Consider the following 24,074-nt stretch of genomic DNA (forward strand, 5'->3'; position numbering starts at 1 on the left):
TGTGTTTTCTGAACTTGGTGCAAGTCTTGCCCTCCTGGGCAGGGCGAGAGGTGCGCGCAGGCAGCGGGCTGGGAGCTGCTTGCAAAGTGTCCCTGCTCTGGGGGAGCGGCCACTGCAAAAAAGCAACACCCAAACAACCCAAGGAACCCAAAACAGCTGGGTTTCAGAGTTTGGTTTTTCTGGTGTACATTTATGCAGCTTTTAAAAGCAAGTGGCCCCTACTTTCTTGCTGGGTTTTGCTGCGTCCCTGCTCATCCCATCCTCCAGCTCCCCCTCTCTGCCCTTACTCGCTGCAGGGCCAGTCGCGGCGGTTTGCAGGGTGAGGCCGGTCTGCGACGGTGCTCCCGCAGCCACGGGTGTCGCGCAATTGCAACCTGCCTGGACAACATAAATAATAATTGCAGTGGCAAAAAAAACGTTGCATCTACTTCCCTCACAAGGAACAGCTAGCACAAGCTGTAGCTATGCCAGAGATGGGGCTGCTTTGCGGTGTGTTACCTTCCTCGTGCCTCAGTTTCCCCGCTGTGCTGCCGGTGATGGCTGAGTATTGCAAACAGAGCGGTGGCCAAGCCGGTGCAGCTGGGACATCGCCGGCGTTACCCGCTGCCGCCTGCTCGGTGGGTGGCGGCAGGAGCGATGGCCGGCGAGCCGGGAATCATTTCCGCCACCGACCGGGCTCCGGGTTCCTGCGCAGCCCTTTGCTCCGGGGCAGCGGGGAGAGCGCTCGCCTGCTCCGGGCCCCCGTCCCGCACACCTTGGCTCGACAGCGGGCAAAGCCACTCCTCTGCTGGCGTGACATCAGGCCGGGGAAATTCGGCGACCTGCGAGGGGTCAAATTCCCGGCACAGGTAGCGCCTGCCGTACTTCCGTGCCGGGGAGGAGCCTGCCCACCCGGGGACCCCCGACCCCGGGGACCCCCGACCTCGCCGTCCCCCGCCATGAAGTCGGAGCAGGAGGAGAGCAAACCGGGGACGTGCCGCTGCGAGCACGGCTTTGCTCCGCGCCCGGCCTATTGTTCGGGTCCCTGGGGACGGCGAGGGGCAGCCGGGGACGATGGTCGGGGCAGGGTGCTGTGCCCCTGCTTAGCCCACGCAGGTAAGGGGGGTCCCCGGGGGTCCTGCTGTCTTGCGTGGCGGCGCGGGGGGGATGCAGCCCGGCGTGCGTTTCTTTCCCTTGCTTGCTTTGTGCCGTTGTAGCTCGCTTCCTCCTGGGAGAAACAAAACAACGCCGGGCCGCTGGCGAGCGCGCCTCGAAGCTCGCCGGGGCCGCGCAGGAGGGGGGCTGCGGGTTGCCGTGCTGTCCCCCCGCGCCGAGGGCGAAGCTTGGGGCAGGGGCCAAGGGGCTTCGGCTCCCCCGCAGCGGCGGGGAGGGTGGGCGGGCGGCTGCCCGCGCCCCGTAGTCCATTTTGTCTCGTGGAGAAGTTGGAGCGCGCCGGGAGCTCGCGGAGGGCTCGGCGGCCGGCTCCGGGGGCCGCTGCGGAGGTCGCAGCCCACCGGCCGGCTGCTGTTAAACCGTGTGTGCTTTGGAAAGCCTTTGCAACCTCCAGCCTGCCTCCTTGAACCTCTCTGGCCCCCCCCCCACTCCCGCCGGCGTGCACGAGAGGTTTATAGCAGGTTTTATTTCTTTACATCTGCTGTGAGAGACCCGCCAGCGTGCGGACGGGGCAGCCGAGCGAGCAGGCTTAGGCTTGCTGGGAATAATCCTTTTTTTGGGGTGTTGGGGGGGTGCCAGGACACAGGGGGTAACTTTGCAGGCAGGCGGTCTCTGCGTGTCCTGCCCCATGGCCGCGAGCGAGCTGGGTGCGAGCGCTGGTTGATGGTGCGCGGTCCGAGCGTGCGACTGGGGGTCCTGTCCCGGGGCTGTGAGCATATGGAAGCGCCGGGGCCGAGCCGGTGTCCAACTTGGGAAATGATCGGTGATGGTGTTTGCAGGGATTTATGCTTGGTAGGTGAAAACTTGAACCCAAACTTGCTAAGAAGCGTCCGTACCTGTGCCCAGGTGTGACAGCTCGCTTGCTTGCAGCATCGCAGCAGTAGCAAGGGATGGAGTCTAAAGCTTCCTTCTTTAAAAGTAAAAGATGAATGTATGGAGCCAGAATTTGCTTTATTAGCCCGAGAGGCTCTGCAGCGTGTGGCTGAGTGCCCCGGTGCCCACCGAGGAGGGAGAGGTGGTGGCCGGCAGCTCCTCTGAGGTCACGGAGCGCCGCGGTGCTGCGGGAGACGCCGTACCCAGGGATGCAGCCGGGATGCGCGGCAGCGGGACTCAGCTGAAAGTGCGAATGGCCAAATTACGGGCCCTCGTGTTTGTCCTCGCGAGGAGACGGTGCTGCGTGGGCTTCGGTTTAGAGCCGCTGCAGGTCCATCGTGGTGTCCGGGTGTCGAAGGGAGAGGTTGGACGCGTTGGCTTTGCAGCGGTAGGTCTCGGGCAGCGGCGGTAACTGGGTCTTTTTGCAAACCCGAGTGTATTTTGGGCTGGCCCAATGCTTTTTTGAGCGTGACCTGTGCTTCGTGGAGAGGCTGGCTGCTTGCCCGCCTGGGGGTGGCAGTGGTCGGTCTCCCTGCTCTGCCCCGGCTGCCGCCCAGCCCGGTGCCTGGCGATTAGTGCTTTCCCTCCAGATCCCTCCTTGCAGAGAGGGACCGAGAGGGGAAAACCGTACGTCGTGCCGGCTACTCGGGAACAGCCTTTGGGTGAACCTCTCTGCAGGGGCTCGGGTTCCAAGCTGGGGAGCTACTTAATAATCAAAGGTGATGAGATGCTCTTTAAAATACTAGCTGGACTCGTCCCTAGGGCTTGAATCGTTGTTTTCTTCTAATAATGTTCTTCATCCTATGACCCTTCTGTTTCCCATCCCAGGACAGAGGTGTATGTACATGTATATTTGTGTTTATATATATATATATATATATAAAAATAGAGATAGATAGATAGATTTTATATATATATATATTTTATATATATATATCATATATATATATATATAAAAAATAGATAGATATATTCTGGGCCAAAGCTCTGCAGGAGGGAGGAGGGAGGAAGGGTTGCACCATGCTCTCGACAGCTGAGGGTCTGTGAGGTGATGCTGTTAGCAGAGAGGTTTTGCATTTTCCCATTTCGCCCCTTTTTTTCCCCCGTTTGCGTCTCTGTGCAGTGCCTGTGAAATCACCCTTTGGGGTGATCCACTGCTGATTTTAAGCTCTTGGCCCACAAGCGAGGCTTTTCTCTCTGCCCGCTGTTGGCCACCGTTGTAGATGTGCCGCTGCTGCAGCCCAGGGCACGTTTGTGTCTTTGGCCGTTTTCCTGCTGATGTCCTGAATAAAAAAAGAAAAAAAACCCTGACTTGCACCCAGCAAAGCAAAAACCATCTTGCCGGTAAACTTGCAAAAGCGGCACAAAATGCAGCTTTCGCCTAAGATCCTGATTTCACCAACATAAACCTTGTCGTTTATACTGCATTCATTTTTAATATGTAGCCTCCAAAGACAGAAGCGCGTGTACAGCAATTGTGTCAGCTGAGTTACATGGGGAAAAAAAAAAAAGGGGCTTTTAAAGGGATGTTTTTAAAGGGATGCCTGTTCCAAGGCCAGTAAAAGGCTTTGCTGCTGCACGGCCAGTGGATCTGCTGCCGAGCAGAGTCCGAGATGGGATTTGCAGGAACCAGAGTGGAAACATCAGCCCCAAATGCTGTCTGGAGGTGGTCACGGCAATTAAAAAAAACCCCAAAACCCAAAAAAAAAATCTTCTTTACATTGTCTGTTGACACTAATCAGTGCTTAAAGCGTAAAGGATGCAGAATCCGACAGTGTCGTGGCAGTTTAATGCTATCAACTGAAATATAATTAACAGCCAATTATTTTGGTGTGAATGGTAGTTTTTGTCAATTAGTCCGGGAAACGCTTAAATCGCATTAATTTCATCACTGCCCACTTGCGGCAGATTGGGAAGGCGCTGGAATGAGCCGGCGGTGCCGCCTTCCCCCCGCCCCGGCTGGTCAGGAGTTACAGTGTGCAGACAACCCCCCAAAAAAAGGTTAAAAAGAGGGGGGAAAAATAAAAAAGGGCAAAAATGCTGTGGAAAACGTGCCGTGGCAGCGTTGTGCAGGGGGGTTGTTGCATTTGGGAGGCGATTCCTAATAGCAAATTTAACTTTGCACCCCAATATACCAATATTTGGAAGGTTGAACTACAAAAAAAAAAAAAATTTCAATTATTCTGTTCTCTGGATTGTGTTTTTTGCATCGTGTTGCGGATGCGTGTGGACCTCCTCGTGCGGGGCGCTGAGCCCCGGTCCCCGTGGGAGAGGGCTGATGCTCACTTCGGGCTGCGTACAGCTCCCGCAGGGTTTTGGATAGAGGCACGGACCCAGCCAGCTCGCAGGAAGGCATATGGAAATCCCCGCCGAGCCGTCCGTACGTGGAAGAAAGAGAGGCTGAAATGAGGTTTCTGAATAATTGGCCCTATTTTCCTGGTTATTGGAACTTTTCTGTAACGATCGCAAAGAGCTGCCTGCAAATGGTGCTTTTCGGATCATTTATTTAGGTGCTTAAACTTGGCACAGCAGCGGGGATTTTTTTTCCCCCCGTCTTAAAATGAAGTTAAAATTTTCCTCTCGAGCCGAGTCGTTCTCTTAATGCAATTTATGCAAAGAAAACGGGCTTTCTCCGTAGCACCCTCTCGAGCGGGAGGTGCCGGTTAAGATGGGATGGGAGCTTGCAGGAGAGGGATTGCGAGCAGATGCTCGGTGCTGGGGCGAGGGAGCGGCGTTGGGGGGATAATGGTGTTGGTGCGGAGTTGGTGGATGAGCGCTGACGGACTGGGGGGGGACGGGGAGCCCAGGGGAATGTCGGAGCGGGATGGAAATCCTGTACGGAATGAGGGTAATTACAGGAGAGGGCAGCGTATGGGATGGCCGCTTCGGTCCAGCCCCAGTGCTCCTGGCAGCAGGTGCTTGATAGAGCGCAAGAAATTGCGCATTACGTGGTTTCCTAAGGAAACTGAGGAGAGCAGGAGATGTCGTCATCCCCATTGCTTCCCTGAAACGCCAGCTTCTTTCCCAGAAAACCCTTTAAAAACTTGCTGGGAAGAGTGCGGAGGGTTTGACTTGCCTCGAAACCCGCTCCTGGCTTCTGCGGCGAAGGCATCGGCGGGAGCCCCCGGAGGGAGCTGGGAAGAGAGCAAGGACCGCAGCACTTGGCGATGTAGTGAAAGAGCTGACGGGCGCGTCTTTTGCTGTTTGAGCCTAGCAAGAGGTGTAGGGTTTTTCCCCTCAAACCCTGGCTGCGTGGATTGGGCTTTGCAATTTTTATACATATCTTTCTCTCTATACAGAAAATGGATTGTGCTTTGCAATCTATATATTGCAAAATAGCTATATATTGCAAAAATAAACGTATATTACAAAGCGCAATCCATTTTTTTGTGTGTGTATATATATCTTAAATTTGTTTTATGTGTGTATATATATATATAAAAATATATAAAAAACAGAAGCTCGGATATCTGGCTGATCCTGAGTTGAATAATTCAGGTTTCTCCGTAGGCTTTGACATGCAGCCGGTGGGGTGGGGAGCGCGGTGCTGCATGCTCCTTTACAGATTGCACCTATAGCTTCGTATAGATCTTGGATTTTAATCTTTCAGTAGTTTCTGCCGGCATCGGGAGCTGAGTGCTAAGTTGGGGATTAAAATGCCTTGCTGCATGCTTCGGAGGAGGAATGCGTTTGAGTTGGGGTTTTTTTCCCCTCGTTTTCTAACCGGGACCAGAGGGGAATGGCGTGGTTTCGGGGAAGCTGCGTTGTGCAGCGCTTTATAGGAAGGAGCTTTGTAAGAAACAGCTGCAAATCTGCTTTTGGGCCGTGCCAAAGGACTCCTCCGGGACGCTCTGCTGCAGCATTGCCCCCGCGCTGCCCTTCCTTGGCCTTGCTTCCCCTCTCCCGTCCCTGGAGGGATCCCTGCCGGGGAGGGGGAATTTTCTGGGGTTCCTACCAAAATGCTGCAATTTTCAGAAATCCCGTGGGGTCGGTGGCCGTTGCGCAAGCTGCCCTGCCTGGATCCTCTTCTGCGGGTTAATGAGTTGCCAGGGAATAGCCCGCTGCACGTCCCGAGCAAAGCAGCTTGCGATAAAAGGTGCAAATGAATTATCAGTGGGGAAAAATGGGTAATTAGCGGCAGCCACGGGTGTTTTGTGGGGCCACGTGGGGCTTTCCGTGGCCGGCGAAGGCGCTGGGTGGGTTTTGCACGGTAAATATGACACCAGACGCGAGTCCCTGGCATCCCCCTCCCCGGTTTCCCAAAGGCTGCGTTTCGGCAGCCCCCGGGGAAGGGGAAGGTGACTTTGGCCTTGGCCGCCTCTCGTTCCTGCTTTTTGCACGGATTTCAAGCAAGCGCTTTGGACCGCACCGAAATCCCCAGCCCGGAGCCCGACTGTTCCTCGTTAGTGACTTTATTGCTAAATAATTTACAGAATGGGGCCTTGCCAGTTTTCATACGGGAAGCATTTCAAGTATGCAAACCAGATTTTATGCCTTCCTGGCGCAGCTGCCGGCCAGGCCGGGGGGAGCCACCTCTCCCCGTCCTGCCGCCGGCGTCGCCTCCCCGCCTCGCTTCCCAAGCGGTGGCGTGCAGGGGGACCTTGGCAAAAAGAGGGGGAAAACCCCCTATATTTCATGCCCGGCTGGCGTCCCCCAGGCTGGCTGATACATGGTGGCGGTGGGGAAAGGGCCCAACTGTAGGAGCTCGGAGAGGGGGTGTTTATTTTTTATTTCGATTTTATTTTTCTGTTAACTGTAGAGTGCATGCTGAGGGGTTTATTTTTTTCTCCCCATGTTCACGGGTGTGATGTAAATCTGAGAAATCAGTAAGCCCCTTTGGATGAGTAACTGGTTTTCTCCGCGTGTTCTCACTCAAAGGAGGGGGAAAAGCAAAATCAAACTGTTCACACGCTTGCACAAATCACTTTGGATCGCGGTATCTGGCTTGTGTAGAGGATTGCAGTGGCAACGCACGTCCAAAAGGTGTTTTGAGGGGAGAGGAGGGCGATGGGTGCAATGTGGAAATAGCAGAAAAGCACTTTATTACGCTAGGGAGAGGGTGCAGCCGTAGGAAACGAGGTTGCTGGAGCTTTTCTCCAGTGCTCGCTGCAGAGGGGACCCCGGCTGGGGTGCGCCGGGATGCTCCCGCGACGCGGCTGCTTTGCGGGGCAGAGCGGTCGCTAGGCGTACATCTGAAAAATGCAAGGTTCAGGTGCGTGGGTAAAAGTGCCGTCTTCCCCTTTCCGGTCTGAGTGGTTTTGGTAAATTGTGCGGAGTACGCCCTGAAGGCGGGGATGGCTGGAGGCAGAGCTGGAGCGCGTCGTATGGGGTGCAGCGGAGCTCGGCAGCCTCTGTTGGACGCTGGCCATATGAGCACCCCATTAGTGAGTGGTTTGGATGGGGAGGTGGTTCTTGGGTTTATTATTATTATTATTGCTATTATTATTACTATTGCTACTATTGCTATTACTGCTATTATGTATTAACATTAACAATTTTTGATTTTTTTTTTTTTTTTAATGCAAAAACTGGGAACCAAAACCCAGTGGAGGCTCCCCCTTCCCTACCCGGTGCCTCCCCATTGCGTCCCTCCTCCTCTTCCTCCAGTCCTGGGGCACCGCAGGCACCGCTGCAAGTTTTGGGCTGTGCAAAGCAGTTTTGCAAGCAGGGGGATCGTCCCGGCGGCGTTCGCCCCGGGGTTGAGGTTGCAGCGGGGCGCGGGGCTGTGCCGGGAGCCGTCGGTCACTTCCTTGCATTGTGTCTCCTCTTCCTCCAGCGCTGCTGCGGGAGGAGGTGGCCCAGCTGCAGGAGGAGGTTCACCTGCTCCGGCAAATGAAGGAAATGCTGACGAAAGACCTGGAGGAGACGCACGGCAGCAAGTCGCCGGAGGTGCTCTCGGCCACCGAGCTGAAGGTGCAGCTGGCGCAGAAGGAGCAGGAGCTGGCGCGCGCCAAGGAGGCTCTGCAGGGTAAGGGCTGCGCGTCCCTCTTCTCCTGCACCTCTCCCCGGGACCCTCCGGTTTCAAGAAGTTAATTAACAAGGAAAGGAAAAGCTGTCCCTTTTAATGGGACTACGCAGCGTGCGTTCACCATGTACACGTGGCGGGGGGTTGATCGCAGGGCAGTGCTCCCCGGGGCCCCGCCGCTGTCCTGCCCCAGCAGCGTGGAGCTGGGACGGACCAGGGTGCTGGGAAGCGGGGTGCGTTTGCAGCATTGCAAAGTAATTCCTCCACGGCTAGCTGTAGAGTAGAGCCAAGAGAGCAGCTGAAATGCAGCTGGAAGCATTTGTGAGGTGGGGGCGGGTTGGATTTGAGCCCCTCGGACGCTTTTAGGAGGGAAGCAGCAAGTTTCCTGGTGAGTGCGATGTTCCTTATCCTGTGAGCGTTACCGGGAGCGCTGCAGAAGGCAGAGGCTGGGTCTCCAGGTGACGTGCAGGTTCTCCTCTTTTCTTCGTGCATTGATTTGGGTGTTTTCCCACGGTGGTCAGAGCCAGGCTCTCCCTCCCTCGCTGGCAGCTGCACGGCGAGCTCGCCGCGAGCCCTGGGACTGGGGTGTGCAGGGCAAAACGCAATATTGCAGCTTTTCCTCCCCAAACCGAGCTGGCAGTACGTCCAGCCAGGACGGTTTGTTAGCAGGAGCCGGGGAATGATCCTGAGCAGGGGAAAGCTCTCGTGCGTCAAACCTTGGCAGCGCCGCGGCTCTAAATATCATCTCAAATCCCCAGCATACCGCGTCTAACTTCCACTTGTCAGCTCGCGTTCGCGGATTATGAAAAGAAGCTGTCAAAAGTTCTCAGGCTCAGAGGCTGAGCAGCGGCGGGGGAGAGCCCCAGCCCATCGCGTCCCCCCCCCGTCCGGGATGCGGAGATGCACAGGGAGGGGCAGGGAATTGGGCTGAGTCTGTATTTGGGTGGAGGATTTTGGAAAAAGAAGAGGAAAAACTACCCCAGTCTACGTGCTTTTTATTTTATCGCTCTCTGATTTGCAAAAGCATCCCTATAAATTAGGAACAGCCAAAATATCTTCAAAATCTTGCCCACCTCGCCACCGATGCAGCCTCCGGCAGCAGGAAATGCTCTGGGTTTATAAAACCGTAATTGGAGAAGAAAAACCTTAATTAGAGAATATTTGCTCTGCACGGACAGGGAGATGGAAGTGCTGATAAAGGCAAAATACAGACAAGCAGAACTATTTTAAGACTATTTGCAAAAAAAATAGTCATCTAAGAAGCTGCAGTAAGGTCATACACGCTTCTGCGGAGGATAGTGCAGAGAAAAAGTGAGTTTGGCCTGAGAATCGTGAGTATTTAAGGAGTATAATATTGGGGGTTTATTGGGCTTTTATTGGCCGCCATACGAGCCGCTGGGATTGGTTTTCCAGGGCTTCTTTGCAGGTGTGATGGCTAGGAAGAGGGACTCTCGGCTTGCACTTGGAAAGGCAAGAAGCCTTTTAAAATCCGTGCTCCTTCCCTCCCATGCAATATTGGAAAGCTTTTGCGTAATTTGGAAAAGCTTGCTGTGCTGGCTCCGGCCCCGCGAGCTGGGCTGGAGGCGCTGGGCAGCAGAGCAGGCTTAGCACGGCAGCGGATACGGAGACGGGTGATGGGGAAACGGGATCAGCAGCTGGAGGAGGGGAAAAAATCCTTTTTCCTTTCTGTGAAAAATTGTCCATAGAGAAACATAGCCAAAAGGGGAGGAAAAATGGCGATAACTGTGCCTGGTGAATGGTTCTGCCAGGAGAAACGTATCGGCCGATAGAGGCGTTTGGGGAAATAATGGCTCTATATTAAGCTTTATGTTAAGGGGGTGCAGGGAAAGGCAGCGCAAGGAGGTTGGGGAAACCTGGCCGTGCCGTCGTGTAGGTCACGGGTTTGTGTCGGTCGTGTCCCACAGCCAGAGAGCGTCTCCCAGGATCGCCTCGCAGCGCTGCGGAGCCCCGCGGTCCTCGCTAAAGGACGCCCCGCGCCCGGCAGCATCGGCATCCCTGCCCCTGCAGCGGCGCGCGCCCCGCGTTAGGTCGTGTGTAATGTCATTAGCGGATAAATTATATGGAAATCTGTCGTTGCTGCTGGCTCTGAGCCTGGAAGTGCAACACAGCCCGTTCAGATAGATATTGGCTCACCAGGCCGTAAGACAGAGGGAAGCGGAGAGGGTTTGCCGGCGGGAGTTACTTTTGGGGGTGCCAGTAGTTCTAACAGCCTTCATTTTGCCTGGCTGCACAGGGTTTGGTTTGTGATGATCTGGAGGGAGGAGGGTGGGTTCACCTTTCCCCCTCGGCAGTGCATTTCCAGCCCTTTCCGACAGCATGTAGCACAGGGGTAAAGCTGGCGATAAGCCCCTGGAGCGTCTTCCCGGTGCTGTGCTAACAAGCGCTTGCTGCAGAGGGAGGGAGCGGGGATCCGGAGCAGCACAGGATGCTCTGCGGGAGTAACTCCAGCAGTTTCTGTATCCCTGGCAGCATGTACTTCATGCGTCTGTATTGCTGCTTTTTCTGGGCTAATTCCATCTCTTGCACTTTTTTTTTGATCAATTAACATCCAAATAAAAATCCTGTAGCACTGCATCCTATCATCCTCTCCTCCTTTGCTGGGGCTGGGAGTCGGGATCGTGCTTACAGTGTTAGCGCAATTATATTTTCCCCAGCCCCAGCTGGAAAGGGATGGATGTGATCTGGATTTCTGATGTGGAAATCTCCGATGGGGGAAGTTGCAGACAGCTTTATTACTGCTGGGTCCTGCTGCGGGAAGGGACCGTGCCCGAGCGCCTGGAGGACTCGAGGAGCCTCTTGGCCGGGTGACATCTACGAGCGTGTGGGCTAATGGCAGAAACCCCATTTCTGGGAAGGTTTATCCAATATGCTGGAGCTTGCCTGCGGGATTATCACGCGGAGAGCAAACCTGGTTTCTGTTTCCTTTTCGAGTGCCAAGGTGGAGACCTCGGGCTGGCTTTCCCTGCTGCTCAGGAAGGCGTGAACCGACTTCACGTCTGCTCCACAAACAGGTTGTAGCCTGGTCTCCTCCCTCCCAGACCTGGGGCTCGGAGCTGTGACCCCCTGGGGATGGCATTTGGGCTGGGACGAGCCTCCTGCTGAAACCTTCAGCATCCCTGGCTGGCTGCAGCAAGGGGGTGGGTAGCAAAGAAACGGGCGGATGGGTGTCCCGGCAGATGGGTGTCCCAGCCATGGACCCGGCCAAGGAAGCCCTCTACCCCTTAAAGGACATGGGGCTCTGGTCAGCAAACCTACTGTGCTGCTTTGAAGACCGACCTTAAACTCACAGCAGAAGTCATTGATCACCTTGTCATAACCATGGCAGGTCTGGTTTGGAAAGCCCTTGGCCTCGCAGCAGGGCGTTTCCAGGTCAATTCCCCCGAGGCAAATGCCTCACCTGATTTTTTTTTTTTCTGAAATTCAACATTGCACTCGAATTTCCTGCCTGCACCGTACCTCCGCACGCCCAGGAGCGAGTGCCGGCGCTGCCTGACGCCGCGTAACGTTGACATCCTCAGCGGCAAGATCTTCTCTGCAGATGGAGACGGCTGCGCCCGGGGAGCGCGCGTGCCTGTTTACGTAGCAAGGAGCGGCGCTGCAGTTCCTGCGCAGGGCTGACCGATTTTATGGGTTAGTCATGGCGACAATATTGAATTTCACGGTTGGGATGGAGAAACAGGAGAAATTAAGTGAATGTTAATGGACAGGATGGATTTATGCGTTCCTCTTGCATGGGGAATCGCCAGGGCTTGAGCAGTGCCCCCCAAGGACACTTTTCCCAGTATTAGAAAATAAGTAGATGGATCAGTAAGTGATAATGTCGGTTCTAATTCTATTTCTGGCATGCAAATTCACGTTGCACAGGGCAAGAGAAGTACTCACAAGCAGATGGGAGCCCCTCTTTGGGAGGGTCAGAGGTGGGCTGCGTCCTCTGCCAGTACCCTGGCTTGTGTTTGGGCTCTCCCACTTCATCCCAGGAGTGGGAAGCCAGGCAGAGAGACTATTTCTATGGTTCCAACATAGTCGTTTTTCATCTGTCTCATTACCAGGGTAGTCAAACTAATTATCTGGATGCCCTCTGGGCAAACCTGGGCTAGATGGTGTGACCACCACCACTTCATTTTCCCTTAATTTGATGTTATTAATTTCAAAGGAGGGGATGGTACTTACAGCAGCCCTCAGTTTAGGGGGGAAAATGCCTGGTTTTAGCACGTGGTAGCTAATTCCCCTCCAGAAGTTGTCAGAAGCTGAGGCCAGACGGGGGCCACGGGGTGGTGGCATCACTGGGGGGTTTCAGCCGTGCTGCTGCCCTGGGTAAGGCTGTGCCCCTTGGGTTGTTGGTACATCGGAGTGATTAGGTGTCAGCTCGTTAGGTAAAGCTAGAAACAGAAGGCGCTGGGGAGGGATTTTTGATAGTTTTGGTTGCGAGAGAAGCCCTGTGCAGAGCGGGTCCCATTACTGCTCTGTGTCCGTCATCCTTCTCCCAAAGGAGCGATGCTCGGGGGACGACGGATCGTGTGGCAGGAGGTGGAAGCTCAAGTAACGGGAGCGCGAGCTGGCCTCGTGCAGGATGAATGGTGCAGGCGGGGATGTGGGGGGTGATGGCGAGAGGACGCGTGATACGGAGGATTCGCTATCCTCTCTCCACCTGGCTGAACACAGGGACTTAAGGGATGGGGAGCGATGGTGACAAGTCCCTGCCCGGCGCAGCAGGCGCGTCTCCTCTCTGACTACCCCACCTTCCCGGGTGCCCTTGCGTCATAGGTATGAGGCTCTGCAAGCGGAACCGAACGATGACGAGGAGAATGGTTCATCTAGCTCGGAGGTGTCGCCGAGGTTAAGTCAGCCTACGCCCTGCGTCAAAACTCTTTCCGTAAAGAAAGAAAGATGGATCACTGTCATGGGAGACTCCCTTCGGAAGGGAACAGAAGGCCTGATATGCAGACCGGACCCACTGCTTAGGGAAGTCTGCTGCCTCCCTGGGGCCTGGGTTAAAGATGCAAAGAGAAAACTTCCTACCCTGGTACGGCCCTCAGGTTACTATCCCTTACTGGTTTTTCAGGTAGGCAGCAATGAAGTTGCAACAAGAAGTCCGAGGGCAATCAAGAGGCACTTCAGGGCCTTGGGACGACTGGTTAAGGGATTGGGAGCACAAGTAGGGTTCTCTTCTATCCTTCTCATTGCAGGGAACGATGGGGGAAGGCACAGGGAGAGCCAGCAGATCAATACCTGGCTCCGAGCCTGGTGTCACCGGCAGAATTTTGGGTTTTTTGATCATAGGTCAGTCTACACGACACCAGGCCTGCTGGTGACAGACGGGGTACACCTATCTCAAAGTGGGAAAAGGATCTTTGCACAGGAGTTAGCAGGGCTCACTGAAAGAGCTTTAAACTAGATTTGAAGGGGGAAAGGGATAAAACCAGGCTTACTAGAGATAAGCCTGTGGACAGCATGCTGATGTTTGAGGGATGGCGTGCTAGCAAGGTCCTTCGGTCTGCCGACTCAGTGGAGGTAGGGGATGGAGATCCATGCGGCAGCAAAGACGCAAGGGTTATGGATGTGTTAGAAACCACGGAAGCACCTGAGAATGGTCACGTAGGAATTAAGGCTTCTTCCCTCAAAAAGGTGGCGGGATCAACAGCCCAACTGAAGTGCATCTACACCAATGCACACAGCATGGGCAACAAACAGGGGGAGCTGGAAACCGTTGTGCAGCTGGAAAACTATGGTATAGTTGCCATCACAGAAGCATGGTGGGATGACTTGCACAACTGGGGTGCTGCAATGGATGGCTACAAACTCTTCAGAAGGGATGGGCAAGGAATGAGAGGCAGTGGGTAGCCCTGTATGTTAGGGAGTGGTTTGATTGTCCAGAGCTTAATGATGTGATGATAGGGTTGAGCGTTTATGGGTGAGAATCGGGGGGGGAAAGCCAACAAGGCAGACGTCATGGTGGGAGTCTGTTGTAGACCACCCAACCAGGATGAAGAGGCAGGTGAAATATTCTATAAGCAGCTGGGAGAAGTCTCACAATCGTTGGGTAATAAAACCGGCTGGATGGCTGGGTGCAAAGAGTGGTGGTGAATGGAGTTAAATCCAGTTGGCGGCCAGTCACAAGTGGTGTTCCCCAGGGCTCAGTACTGGGGCCAGTTCTGTTTAATATGTTTATCGATGATCCAGACAAGGGGATCGAGTGCACCCTCAGTAAGCTTGCAGGCGACACCCAGTTGGGTGGGAGTGTCGATCTGCTGGAGGGCAGGAAGGCTCTGCAGAGGGACCTGGCCAGGCTGGGTCGATGGGCCCAGGCCAGCTGGGTGAGGGTCAACAAGGCTCAGTGCCAGGTCCTGCACTTGGGTCATAACAGCCGCAGGCAACGCTGAAGGCTTGGGGAAGAGCAGCTGGAGAGCTGCCCGGCGGAAAAGGACCTGGGGGTGCTGGTTGACAGCCGCCTGAACGTGAGCCAGCAGTGGGCCCAGGTGTGGTGCTTGGGGACATGGTTTAGTGGTGGACTTGGCAGTGCTGGGTTGGACTCGATGACCTGAAAGGTCTTTTCTAACCTAAACGATTCTATGAGAGCTGGGGGGATTCACGTGGCTGTTCCCGACCCGTCCTTCCCATCGCTTGCTGCCGGGGTCGGTGCCGAGCTGCCAAGTCTGAGACAGGGCTGGTGGGTTCCCCCTCTACTTCTGTCGCGCGCTTTGGGCGGGAGGGGAAAATAAATAATGCAAATAAGCTGTGTGAGCTAAATACTTTCCACTCATGGTCAGGGTTTAGGATTTCTTGCTTCTCTTGTTGTCTTGGGTTTATGAACAGGTCGGAGGTTTTGCCAGAGCCCACCATGCGGATGGGCTGTAGGAGAGTTTATTTAGATGTTCCTGGGGGGTAGGGATACGGAAAACTGGCCCTGGATCATCAGATTAAAGAAAAAAGCCATTTTGCCTCCTTGGATGGTCCCGATGGCTGTTGGAAACCTGCTTTATTCCTCCTTGGCTGCCCCTGCCGTCGTGCCGTGGATCGCAACGGCTCGTTTTCCCTGACCAAGTAATTAGCCGGGCTTGTTTGCTAAGGATGTATTAAGCCGCCACAGCGAGCGGTGCGTGGTCCAGGAATTGCTGGCAGCCCTAATAGCTCACTTCTGCATAACTTTTTATTTTTCTCCTGCCTCTTTCAATTAATTTCCTATTAATTGAGTCTGGAATGAAGTTCTCAATTGACTGATAAATCTTCTTTAAGCTTAGGAGCTAATCGGTTTTGAAGGAGGGAGAGTGGTGGTAATAGAGGAGGAAAAAAAGTGTATTAATTTTAGCACATCTCTCACATAGGAACGGAAACAAATGGTAAATTGTCCTATTGGGTTAACAGGAAAAAAACTTGCTCTTGCAATACCCCAAGTCCATCATCCTCTTGCGGTACTGGTTGGTGTGAATAGTGGTAAATATTCAACCTTGGGAGATGGTGTGTACTCCTCTCCTCATAGTACTTCCAAGCATTTTATATTTTTGGGGGGGAAGCGGCGAAGTGTTTTCCGTAAATCTTTAAGGACCCTGAACGCTGCCACTGATTAAAGCAGGTTGTAAGCTATAGGGGACTGGCTATGTAATTAAATTCGTTAGGAGCATTTTGTCATCTCCAGCATCAGGGAGTGAAAATGTGACTTCAAATTTTATAAGAGCCTCTCAGTATCCTCGAGGAAATTAAAAATATGTGTATGTGTGTCGCAAAGCGTTCAAGAGCTTGAAGGTAGAGGGGTTTTCAGCAGTGCGTTGTCCTGCAGGGATGGGGCTGAGCCTGACCTGGTCTGGGAAGGGCTACGGGGGCTGAAAATTCCCCCTCAAAAACCCGAATCAGTGATGGCTGCCCTTGACGTGTCCTCGAGTCGCGGCCAGTGCAGTCGGTACCGCGGGGTACCCGCCTCTGTGGGGTCCGGATCTCACCCCAGTATGGCTCGGTCAACTTAGTATTAATTTCTCTTTTTCAGCAAGTTTTTAGTTTGTGTGAAATAACTGGGCCAGGGGAAGGTCGTTGTTAAATACGCCTAGGCGACGGGAAGGTGCTTTTTTAAAAACTTAGATGTGGTCCGGACGTGATTATTTTTAGAGGGTGTCTGTAGCAATTTCCCAAGCTGGAAATAAAGTAAGGAAGGTCCCGGCGTTGGAAGGGGCTGAGCTGTCCCAGGAGCCACGTTCACAGAAGCGAGCGAGGAAGCACCCCAAGCGCTCCCTGTCGCAGGACAGCGTGAATCACTCCGGCATTTCTTAGCTGGTGTGTTGTTTCTCTGGGTTTTGATTTATATGTGATGCTTAATGGCAGAGTAGTTGGTCCAAAGAGTTTCATCTCCTGGTTTTGAACAGGTAAAAATCTCAGTTGTCCCAAACATCTCCCTCTTCCTCCGCTATTTGGTCTGATTTCCCCACGCACACCTTTTTCTCCACTAACCTGCAAGCCCTCTCCCTTCCTTACTGGCTCCATCCCAAGCACTTGTTTTATTCTACGTCTTCCCGGCACATGCTAACAGCAATACCTGTGCGCAGAAATGGGTTCGTACCCTAGGAAATCTCTGCTGGGTGGGATGCGGGGGGCGGTTGAAATGCGCTCGGTAGAGCTGGCAGAGCAGAGGTGCCCCCCCTCTGTAGGGGGCTACTCCAGCGCGCTCCGGCGGTACGCGGGGCCGGGCGGTACCCCCTCCTGAGGTTATTCTGCCTCAGGTCTGCAGTGCCTATCTAATAGTAACGCTGTCCCTGCTTACGCGCAGGTGGAAATGCATTTATAGAGTATGTAACAGAAAGCAGCTGGGGGGGACGAGGGTCCCCAGCCGTAGGAGGGTGGGAGCGGAGCTCCCCGGCACGAGCTGTCCTGTGCTGGGAGAAGGCAGAGGCGTGAAGCCGAGGGGACCGGAGGTGCGAATGGCACGAACGACATTAATGTGCTTTTAATCATGCCACGGTAATGGTTTTCTTGTATTCCTCAGTCAGGTCTTTATCCCACATGCGTCTCGCTGGGAGGAGCTCGGTTTAAGCCCCAGAAGTGGCTGATTAGGGGGCAGCGGAGGGTAGGAGACGCCGCGTGGGCTGGAACGCTCGTCGTGGATTTCTGTAATAGAAATAGGTTGGAACCGTGTGTGCGTGGGGACGGGTCCTGCTCGTGATGGTGCTACCGTCTTCTGGCGGCTTTTGTAATGTAGACGGCTCTTGGTGGCTTTGGGGTTGGTTTTTCTGGTGGGTTTTGGGGGCTTTAGGATTTTTTTTTTAATATAGAGGAATGACTTGCAAGGCTCAGCTGCTTGCAATGCAGCGAGCGCAGGGAGCATTGGAGGGGCAGCGGGTGTTTCATACCGTCCCGCTCCCTCGAGAGCAGCACTTCCTCAGGGTGGAAAAGCACACAAAGTCTTTCCTGTAGTGAGAAGCAATATTTGTATTCTGAATCCTAAATGGGGTCTTACTTTGGTGGGGTGGGGTGTATCTGGAGCAGGGAGCCGCAGGACATTTCTGCAGCAACGCCAAGGACCAGGTTCAAGGCCAGGCAAAGCACTTAACGTGCAGAAATTACTGAAGTCCCGTGTCCTATACGGTATTTCTGTACATCTCCTGGGTTTTACGAGGCTTCCAGCAAGCTGTCTCTGTGTCAGTGATCAGCAAGCATCCTTCGCTGGTCTGTGGGAGAAGGAAAACCCGAAGGTCTTGGTTTCATCTCAGGGCTGGCAAAATGCCCCCATCGCGTCCTCCTGCTCCCCCAGCCTCCCGCTCTGTCCCCTCGTCTGCGCCGCAGCATCGTCGAGCTGGAAGGGGACGCGCAGGGAGCCGTGCCCTGGGCTCGTGGGACGCTGCAGGAATCTGCCGAGCTGCTAAAAATAGAACCGGTTGTGGTTTATTTATCCTGGAAAGGGAGCAGCAGGTTTTCCTGCCCTGGGCCCTGAGGCTGCGGCGGCGGTTTTGCTCCCAAATCTCCTCTTCCAGGGGCCAAGCTGCCCCGTGGAGGGTGGGCGATGATAAGGAGACGCAGTGGAGATGCGCTGGGTGTTTCGGGGGGCTGCTGGGTGCATGCAGGAGGTGCAGCAGCGGGGGGTGAATTGGGCGTCTGCTCCCAGCCCAGCCCCTGGAGTCGTAATTGTGCTGCTTTTTCCTTGAAAAATAAAAGCAGTGGAGGTGAGGGGGCTGCCGTGCCCCCAGTGCTTGAGCCGTCGTCTCTCCCGCAGCCATGAAAGCTGACCGCAAGCGCTTGAAGGTGGAGAAGACGGACCTGGTGAGCCAGATGCAGCAGCTGTACGCCACGCTGGAGAGCCGGGAGGAGCAGCTCCGCGACTTCATCAGGAACTACGAGCAGCACAGGAAAGTGAGTGCGGGAGCCCAGCACCGTGGTCTCGTGGTATGGGGGGCTGGCAGGAGCGTGAGCACGACACCCAGTTTGTAAGCGGGCAAAAAACCCCCCGAAGCCCCAGCCGGCCTCTTGCAACGGGCAGACGCTCCCCTGCTGCGAGGGCTGGACCGCAGCAGGGTAAGGGTAAATAAATACTGGAGGAAATCGAGCCAGTGAGCCAGACCTGGGCAACTTGATGTAATTTTAACCAGGTGCAGAGTGGGCATCCCTTGTTGGGGGACTGGCCGCTTCTGGCAGCTCCGCACTCCTGCCCGCTGCCGTCCCTGCCAGCACAGGGCTCTCGTGACACCCAAAGGTACCGCTTGCCCTTTGGGCAGTCGGGTAGCCCCCGAGGGGGTCACGGCAGAGGGTCGGACAGGGGTTTGTAGTAGCGCATGGGCTTTCCCCGTCCTGATGGCCACCCTGTGTCCCGGCAGGAGAGCGAGGATGCGGTGAAAGCGCTGGCGAAGGAGAAGGATCTCCTGGAGCGGGAGAAGTGGGAGCTGCGGCGGCAAGCCAAGGAGGCGACGGACCACGCCAGCGCCCTCCGCTCCCAGCTCGACCTGAAAGACAACCGCATGAAGGAGCTGGAGGCCGAGCTGGCCATGGTGAGCTCGATAACACGGCGGGCACGACTCGAGGGTCAGCCCTGCGCCGCTGCTGCAGGTGCTCGGCTCAGCAGCTTGAGTGCTTGAAACCCCCCGGCGAGTTTTGCTGAAGTTAAATATTTATTGCAATATTGTATTTAAGTGGTTGCCTGCATGCGTTTGCTGCAGCAGTTGTGTTATTGCAATATTGGCAGAAAAAAAAAATCCATCGCTAAAAAGGAGCTGGATATCCTCGGTGCAGGGAGCGACACAATTTGGGTATTTATTTGCAAAGGGGCGGGTGGGTTGCTGCTGGTTCTGCTGCTCTGGGAGATGTTCATATGGTGTGTGTGTCGTTGTCCGTCTGTCCCGTTCCCCCCACCACCACCACCACCTTGGTGTCCTTCCCCAGGCCAAGCAGTCCCTTGCCACGCTGACCAAGGACGTCCCCAAACGCCATTCCTTGGCCATGCCGGGCGAGACGGTGCTGAACGGCAACCAGGAGTGGGTGATGCAGGCCGACCTCCCGCTGACGGCCGCCATCCGGCAGAGCCAGCAGACCCTCTACCACTCGCACCCCCAGCACTCGGCGGACCGGCAAGGTGAGCCCCCCCAGCACAGATCAGGGCGCAGGGCCAAACCCATTTTGGGGAGCTGCCTTATTCCCCCATAGAGGACAAAAAAGGGGCAAAACACCCCAAAACTAGGTTTTTTGGAAGTGCCTCAGAGGCTTTGCGTGGGGTCAGGTTTGCTGGCCTGATGCTAACCCCCCGATGCTCCCCTGCCTTCCAGCGGTCAGAGTGAGCCCCTGTCATTCCCGGCAGCCGTCCATCATCTCCGACGCCTCAGCGGCCGAGGGTGACCGTTCGTCCACGCCGAGCGACATCAACTCGCCCCGGCATCGAACGCACTCGCTCTGCAACGTAAGGCGCTATGTGATGGGGGGCTTGCTCTGATGGGGGGCTTGCTCCGTCGCTGTGTGCGGCTGAGGATGCAGTGGGTCCTCTGCTTCTAAAAATGCTGTTGGGTATGGGGTGGAGGTTTGCTGACCTGGAGAGTTGCTTTCCTGGGGTTTATCCCAGCCTCCCAGGGACACAGCCGCCTGGACGAGCTGCTTTTTGCTGGGGTGGTGGTGGGGTCCCGGGCTGTGTTGGGGCTGATGCAACTGGATCCGTCTGGTTCTGCCGCAGGGGGACAGTCCCGGACCGGTACAGAAGAACTTGCACAACCCAATCGTACAGGTAGGGCACAAAGCTCTCTTTAAATCCTGCTCGTGAGACCCGGTGCTGTGCTAGTGAGTGATTTGAGGGGGCTCAGGGGCACTGATTTGGGTTTTTACAAAACAGGAACGCAAGTCATCCTAAATTCTAAGTCTGGGATGTCTCAGGTTGCCATGATTTGCCCCAAAATGCAGGTAATGCCATAGGTGGTTGCTGTGCTCAGCGCCCATCGTGGTCTTGATTTTGGTAAGGCACGACCTAGATCAGGTTATTCTTCTGTATTTGATCCTAAAACGGCAGGGTATTCGAGCAAGCCGTGGACAGAGCCTTGCTCTGACCATCCGTACGTGCCTGGAGCTGAAATCCGGAGCTGGTTGAATTAAGAGGCCAAAATCCCTCAACGTTGCTTTGGACCCGGACCCTGTGGTCCATCGTCCCCGGTGTGGGGCTGGGGGGGTGGCAAATGAAAAGCTCGGTGGCTGAGCTCGTGTCCTCTCCTCCCGCAGTCTCTAGAGGACCTGGAAGACCAAAAACGGAAAAAGAAGAAAGAGAAGATGGGCTTCGGCTCCATCTCCAGGGTGTTTGCCCGGGGGAAGCAGCGCAAGTCCCTCGACCCCGGCCTCTTCGACGGTACGGCCCCCGACTACTACATCGAGGAGGACGCGGACTGGTGACCCCCCCGCGCCGGGCGAGCGCCGGGCGCCTTTCCCCGGCCTCGCCGTCGCCCGTGTACATACTCCCACCCAGCCCCGCCTGTGGACGTGTTACCTGTCGTCTTGGGAGCGATGCAGCTGTGTCGTAACTTCAGTTTTTTCCCTTTTTTTCGTGGTTTTTTTTTCCGTACTGGTAACTCCTTCGTTGTCGCTTCAGTTTGTCGGTTTGGGTTGGTTTTTTTTTTTTGTTGGTTGGTCTTTTTTTTGTTTCCTCCTTCTTTTGACGAAACTTGAAACTTGAAGGACTGCTGTGTCTCTGTAAATACCAGAAATATTGTGCACTTTGTGCTTGTGACGTCTCTTGTCCGAAACCCGCTGTTTTCTGGAGCCCAGCCCGCGGGATGTCCTCGCTCGGGGACGAAGGACCTGCCCAGCTGAGGGACCTTAGAGAGAAAAGACACACACACACACACACACACACACACACACACACACACACAAAAGCGATATCTCATTTGCTGTGATGTCTTCCTGGCCGAACCCCGCGGAGGCGACACGGGCTGGTTGTAACGCCTGCCGGTCTGGAAATAAGTGTTTTAACATTCCTTTTTAGTTGTTTTAATTTATTTGCACAAACCCAGAGGAGCTATTCTAACTAAATTATTGCAGAAGTTTTGGGATTTTTATATTTTTCCACGTCGGTTGGGATGGGGCGGGGAGGAGGAAGGGTGTGTTTGTACTGTACTGTCCTGGGAAGCTGCTGCGGGGGGGGGCCGGGGCCGCGGACCCCCCGTCCCGGGCTCCCTCGGCCCCGCGGCCGCAGATGCCCCAGGAGCACTTAACGCCTTGGAAAACACGAACCTAAATCCGTGCTGGGAAATGAGACGGTGGGGGAAGCTGGTGGGAGCTTTGCCCACTGTTTTTCCCCGCATGTGGGGGGCTCGCCCTTTGCTTTGAGTAAAATTTTGGGGGATCCGGCATGAGCTGGGAGGAGGGGAAAGGAGATATCCCGAGATATCCCCGTATCCCGAGACGTCGCCCATCCGGGGCCGGTCGCCCCGCTCCCGTTTGGGGCAGTATCGCCGTCGGGGAGGGCCGGGGAAATCGGTACGAGTCCCCACCGGGGAGGTTTTTCTGGCGCCGGGGCGATTTTTAAGCGCAGGTGGAGCTTGTGCTTCCAAATCCCCTGGAAATGCCCCAAAACCGCCCCCCCGGCGCGGCGGCCGCTTCCCCTCTCCACTAACACGCACCGCGCTCTGCTTATGCCAAGATAAGTACCTTATGCTTTAATGCTTACGATATAATTTTAAGCTCTTAAAAAAATGTATTAAGATTTATTTAATGATGCTATCATAGTGTATTATTTTTCTTAATTCCGATACGCGCGCCCTGGTTGAAAAAGGGGTATTTTGTCTGAAGTCACCGAACTAAACCGCCGCTGCCCTCGTGCTGTGTATTCCTGCGAACAGGATGATGCGGAGAGGCCACGGGGGGTGGCAGGGCAGGGTTTGCCCCGTGGCATCTTTTCTCTGCAGAGAAGCATTTTTATACGTTTTGTTGGTTTTCAGGTTTTGGTTTTTTTTCTTTTTTTTTTTTTTTTTGTTCTCCTTGCGTTTTTATAATTTAAACTATAAACCACGGGAACAGATGAGCAATCTCCTTGTTATCGAGTAGTTTCCTTTGCATTTCAGCTTTTTTGTAAATTAGGAAATAATTCTAAAAATTACTAAGAGGATGATTTATTTAAAAGAGAACTTCGATAAATAGCATATGAATTATGGGTAACATTAGATTTAACTTTTCCCCGCGTGAGTGGGGGAGAATCCTTGAAGGCATGGATGCAAATATAAAATTATAAAAGATCTAAATAAAGCTTATTTTAAAGTACGGATGACCTCCATGTGATTTAATTGCTTGCCTGACGGAGATCCTGAGCTGGCGGCGGCAGGCGGGCATCGCTGTGGTGGCGCCGGGCACGAGCCACGTGAGTGCGAGGGCTGGGTGCACGTCACCGCTGCCCCGGCTGCCGTGCGCATCGGGGGCCCTGGGGTGATGGGGGGATGCAGGCAAAGGCTGCATCCCTGGACCAGCTCGTTCCCACGAGCGGCTGCCAGCCGAGTGCTTGTACCTGGCCACGGTGCTGCTGGTGGGAGGCTGGGGCTGCCAGCGCATCCGTATGAAATGGGGATGTAAGGATTTAAGGTAAGTGGAGATTTGGGAATGGGGGGGAACAGCCAGGAGATGTCCCCCATGGATATGGAAGATGTACAGCCAAGAAAAGCAGGTGGGACAGAAAGGAGTTGTTCTTGTGCTCTAATACTTGCTAGGAGATAAATTATTTATAATAAATTATTATTATAGTAGATAAATACTATTATATATATAGTGGATACATATTATTATTATAGTAGATAAATTATTGTTAATAATTTACAGGTGGATAAATTATTATTATTGATTTACGGATGGCGTTTGTCCCTTGTAGGGCTGTGCCAGCACTTGCAGCGGGGCCCAGCGCTGGCTTGGGGTTGTGGCTGCGTTGGCAGGCTGGAGCGAAGCGGAGGACGGGCGTGCTGGAGGCAAGGGCTGCTGCGGGCCCGTGGCTCGTGGGTGCAGCGGGGCCGGCGCCGGGTGGTGGTGGCACCCCTGGGGAGGGCGTACGGCGGGGTCGGGAAAGCATCCCCCGGACCCGCTCTCTGCAGTCGGAGCCGCTCGAGGTACTCAAGCTACAATTGACCGGGGCGGGGGAGTGAGGAAAAGCCATTTCAAGACCTGCAATAATTTTCTGTTTTTCAAAACCATAATGAGGGTAGAGCTGAAGAGATGTACTTTTTTTATTTATTTTTTTTTAACAGAAACGTCCTTCTGGGTTGGTGAGCGGCTGCAGAGCAGGTAAGAGCCACCACAGTCTGAAATGGGGAGAGTTTGAGGGCGGGGGAAGAAAAAAAAGAAAAAAACCTAGAGCCAGCTGGCTACGCAGCTCTGTCACCTGCATGAGAATTAAGCATTGCACTGAAGCGTAGCTATTGAGGGTGGCGGAGATAAGCCGGGTGCAGGCCGTGGCAGTGTTTGCCGCGCTTGGAGCGGTTCCCTGCAAATACTTGTTTCTGGCTGTCGCTTGCAGCGTGCAAGGGATGGGGTGCGGGTGCTCGCCCACCCCACCCGTGGTTTTAAAAGCTCTGGGTGCCCTTCAGCAGCTTCAGAGCTGTAGGTGCAACGCCGGTCCCGGCGTGGCTTCTGCGGCTCGCTG

The 24,074-nt window shown here is 54.6% G+C and overlaps 1 protein-coding gene across 3 annotated transcripts in view; it reads left to right on the top strand.

Annotated features, from left to right (window-relative positions):
* KAZN (kazrin, periplakin interacting protein) overlaps positions 1-22,622 on the top strand; it is a 94,624-nt gene extending 72,002 nt beyond the window's left edge. The window contains exons 1-8 of one of the 3 annotated variants that reach the window (XM_082328821.1): positions 656-1,095; positions 7,802-7,993; positions 18,204-18,340; positions 18,802-18,972; positions 19,364-19,553; positions 19,744-19,874; positions 20,142-20,192; positions 20,678-22,622. In XM_082328821.1, coding sequence (XP_082184947.1) covers positions 939-1,095; positions 7,802-7,993; positions 18,204-18,340; positions 18,802-18,972; positions 19,364-19,553; positions 19,744-19,874; positions 20,142-20,192; positions 20,678-20,845 — 1,197 coding nt within the window. In that variant the 5' untranslated portion in view covers positions 656-938 and the 3' untranslated portion in view covers positions 20,846-22,622. Of the gene's footprint in view, positions 1-655; positions 1,096-7,801; positions 7,994-18,203; positions 18,341-18,801; positions 18,973-19,363; positions 19,554-19,743; positions 19,875-20,141; positions 20,193-20,297; positions 20,563-20,677 lie in introns of those variants that run through there. The other 2 variants (XM_082328820.1, XM_082328822.1) reach the window with 2 other exon arrangements.
* Positions 22,623-24,074: the final 1,452 nt, after the last annotated feature.

The sequence above is a fragment of the Platalea leucorodia genome (assembly GCF_965183815.1).
Source record: "Platalea leucorodia genome assembly, chromosome: 17".
NCBI classification, from domain to species: domain Eukaryota; kingdom Metazoa; phylum Chordata; class Aves; order Pelecaniformes; family Threskiornithidae; genus Platalea; species Platalea leucorodia.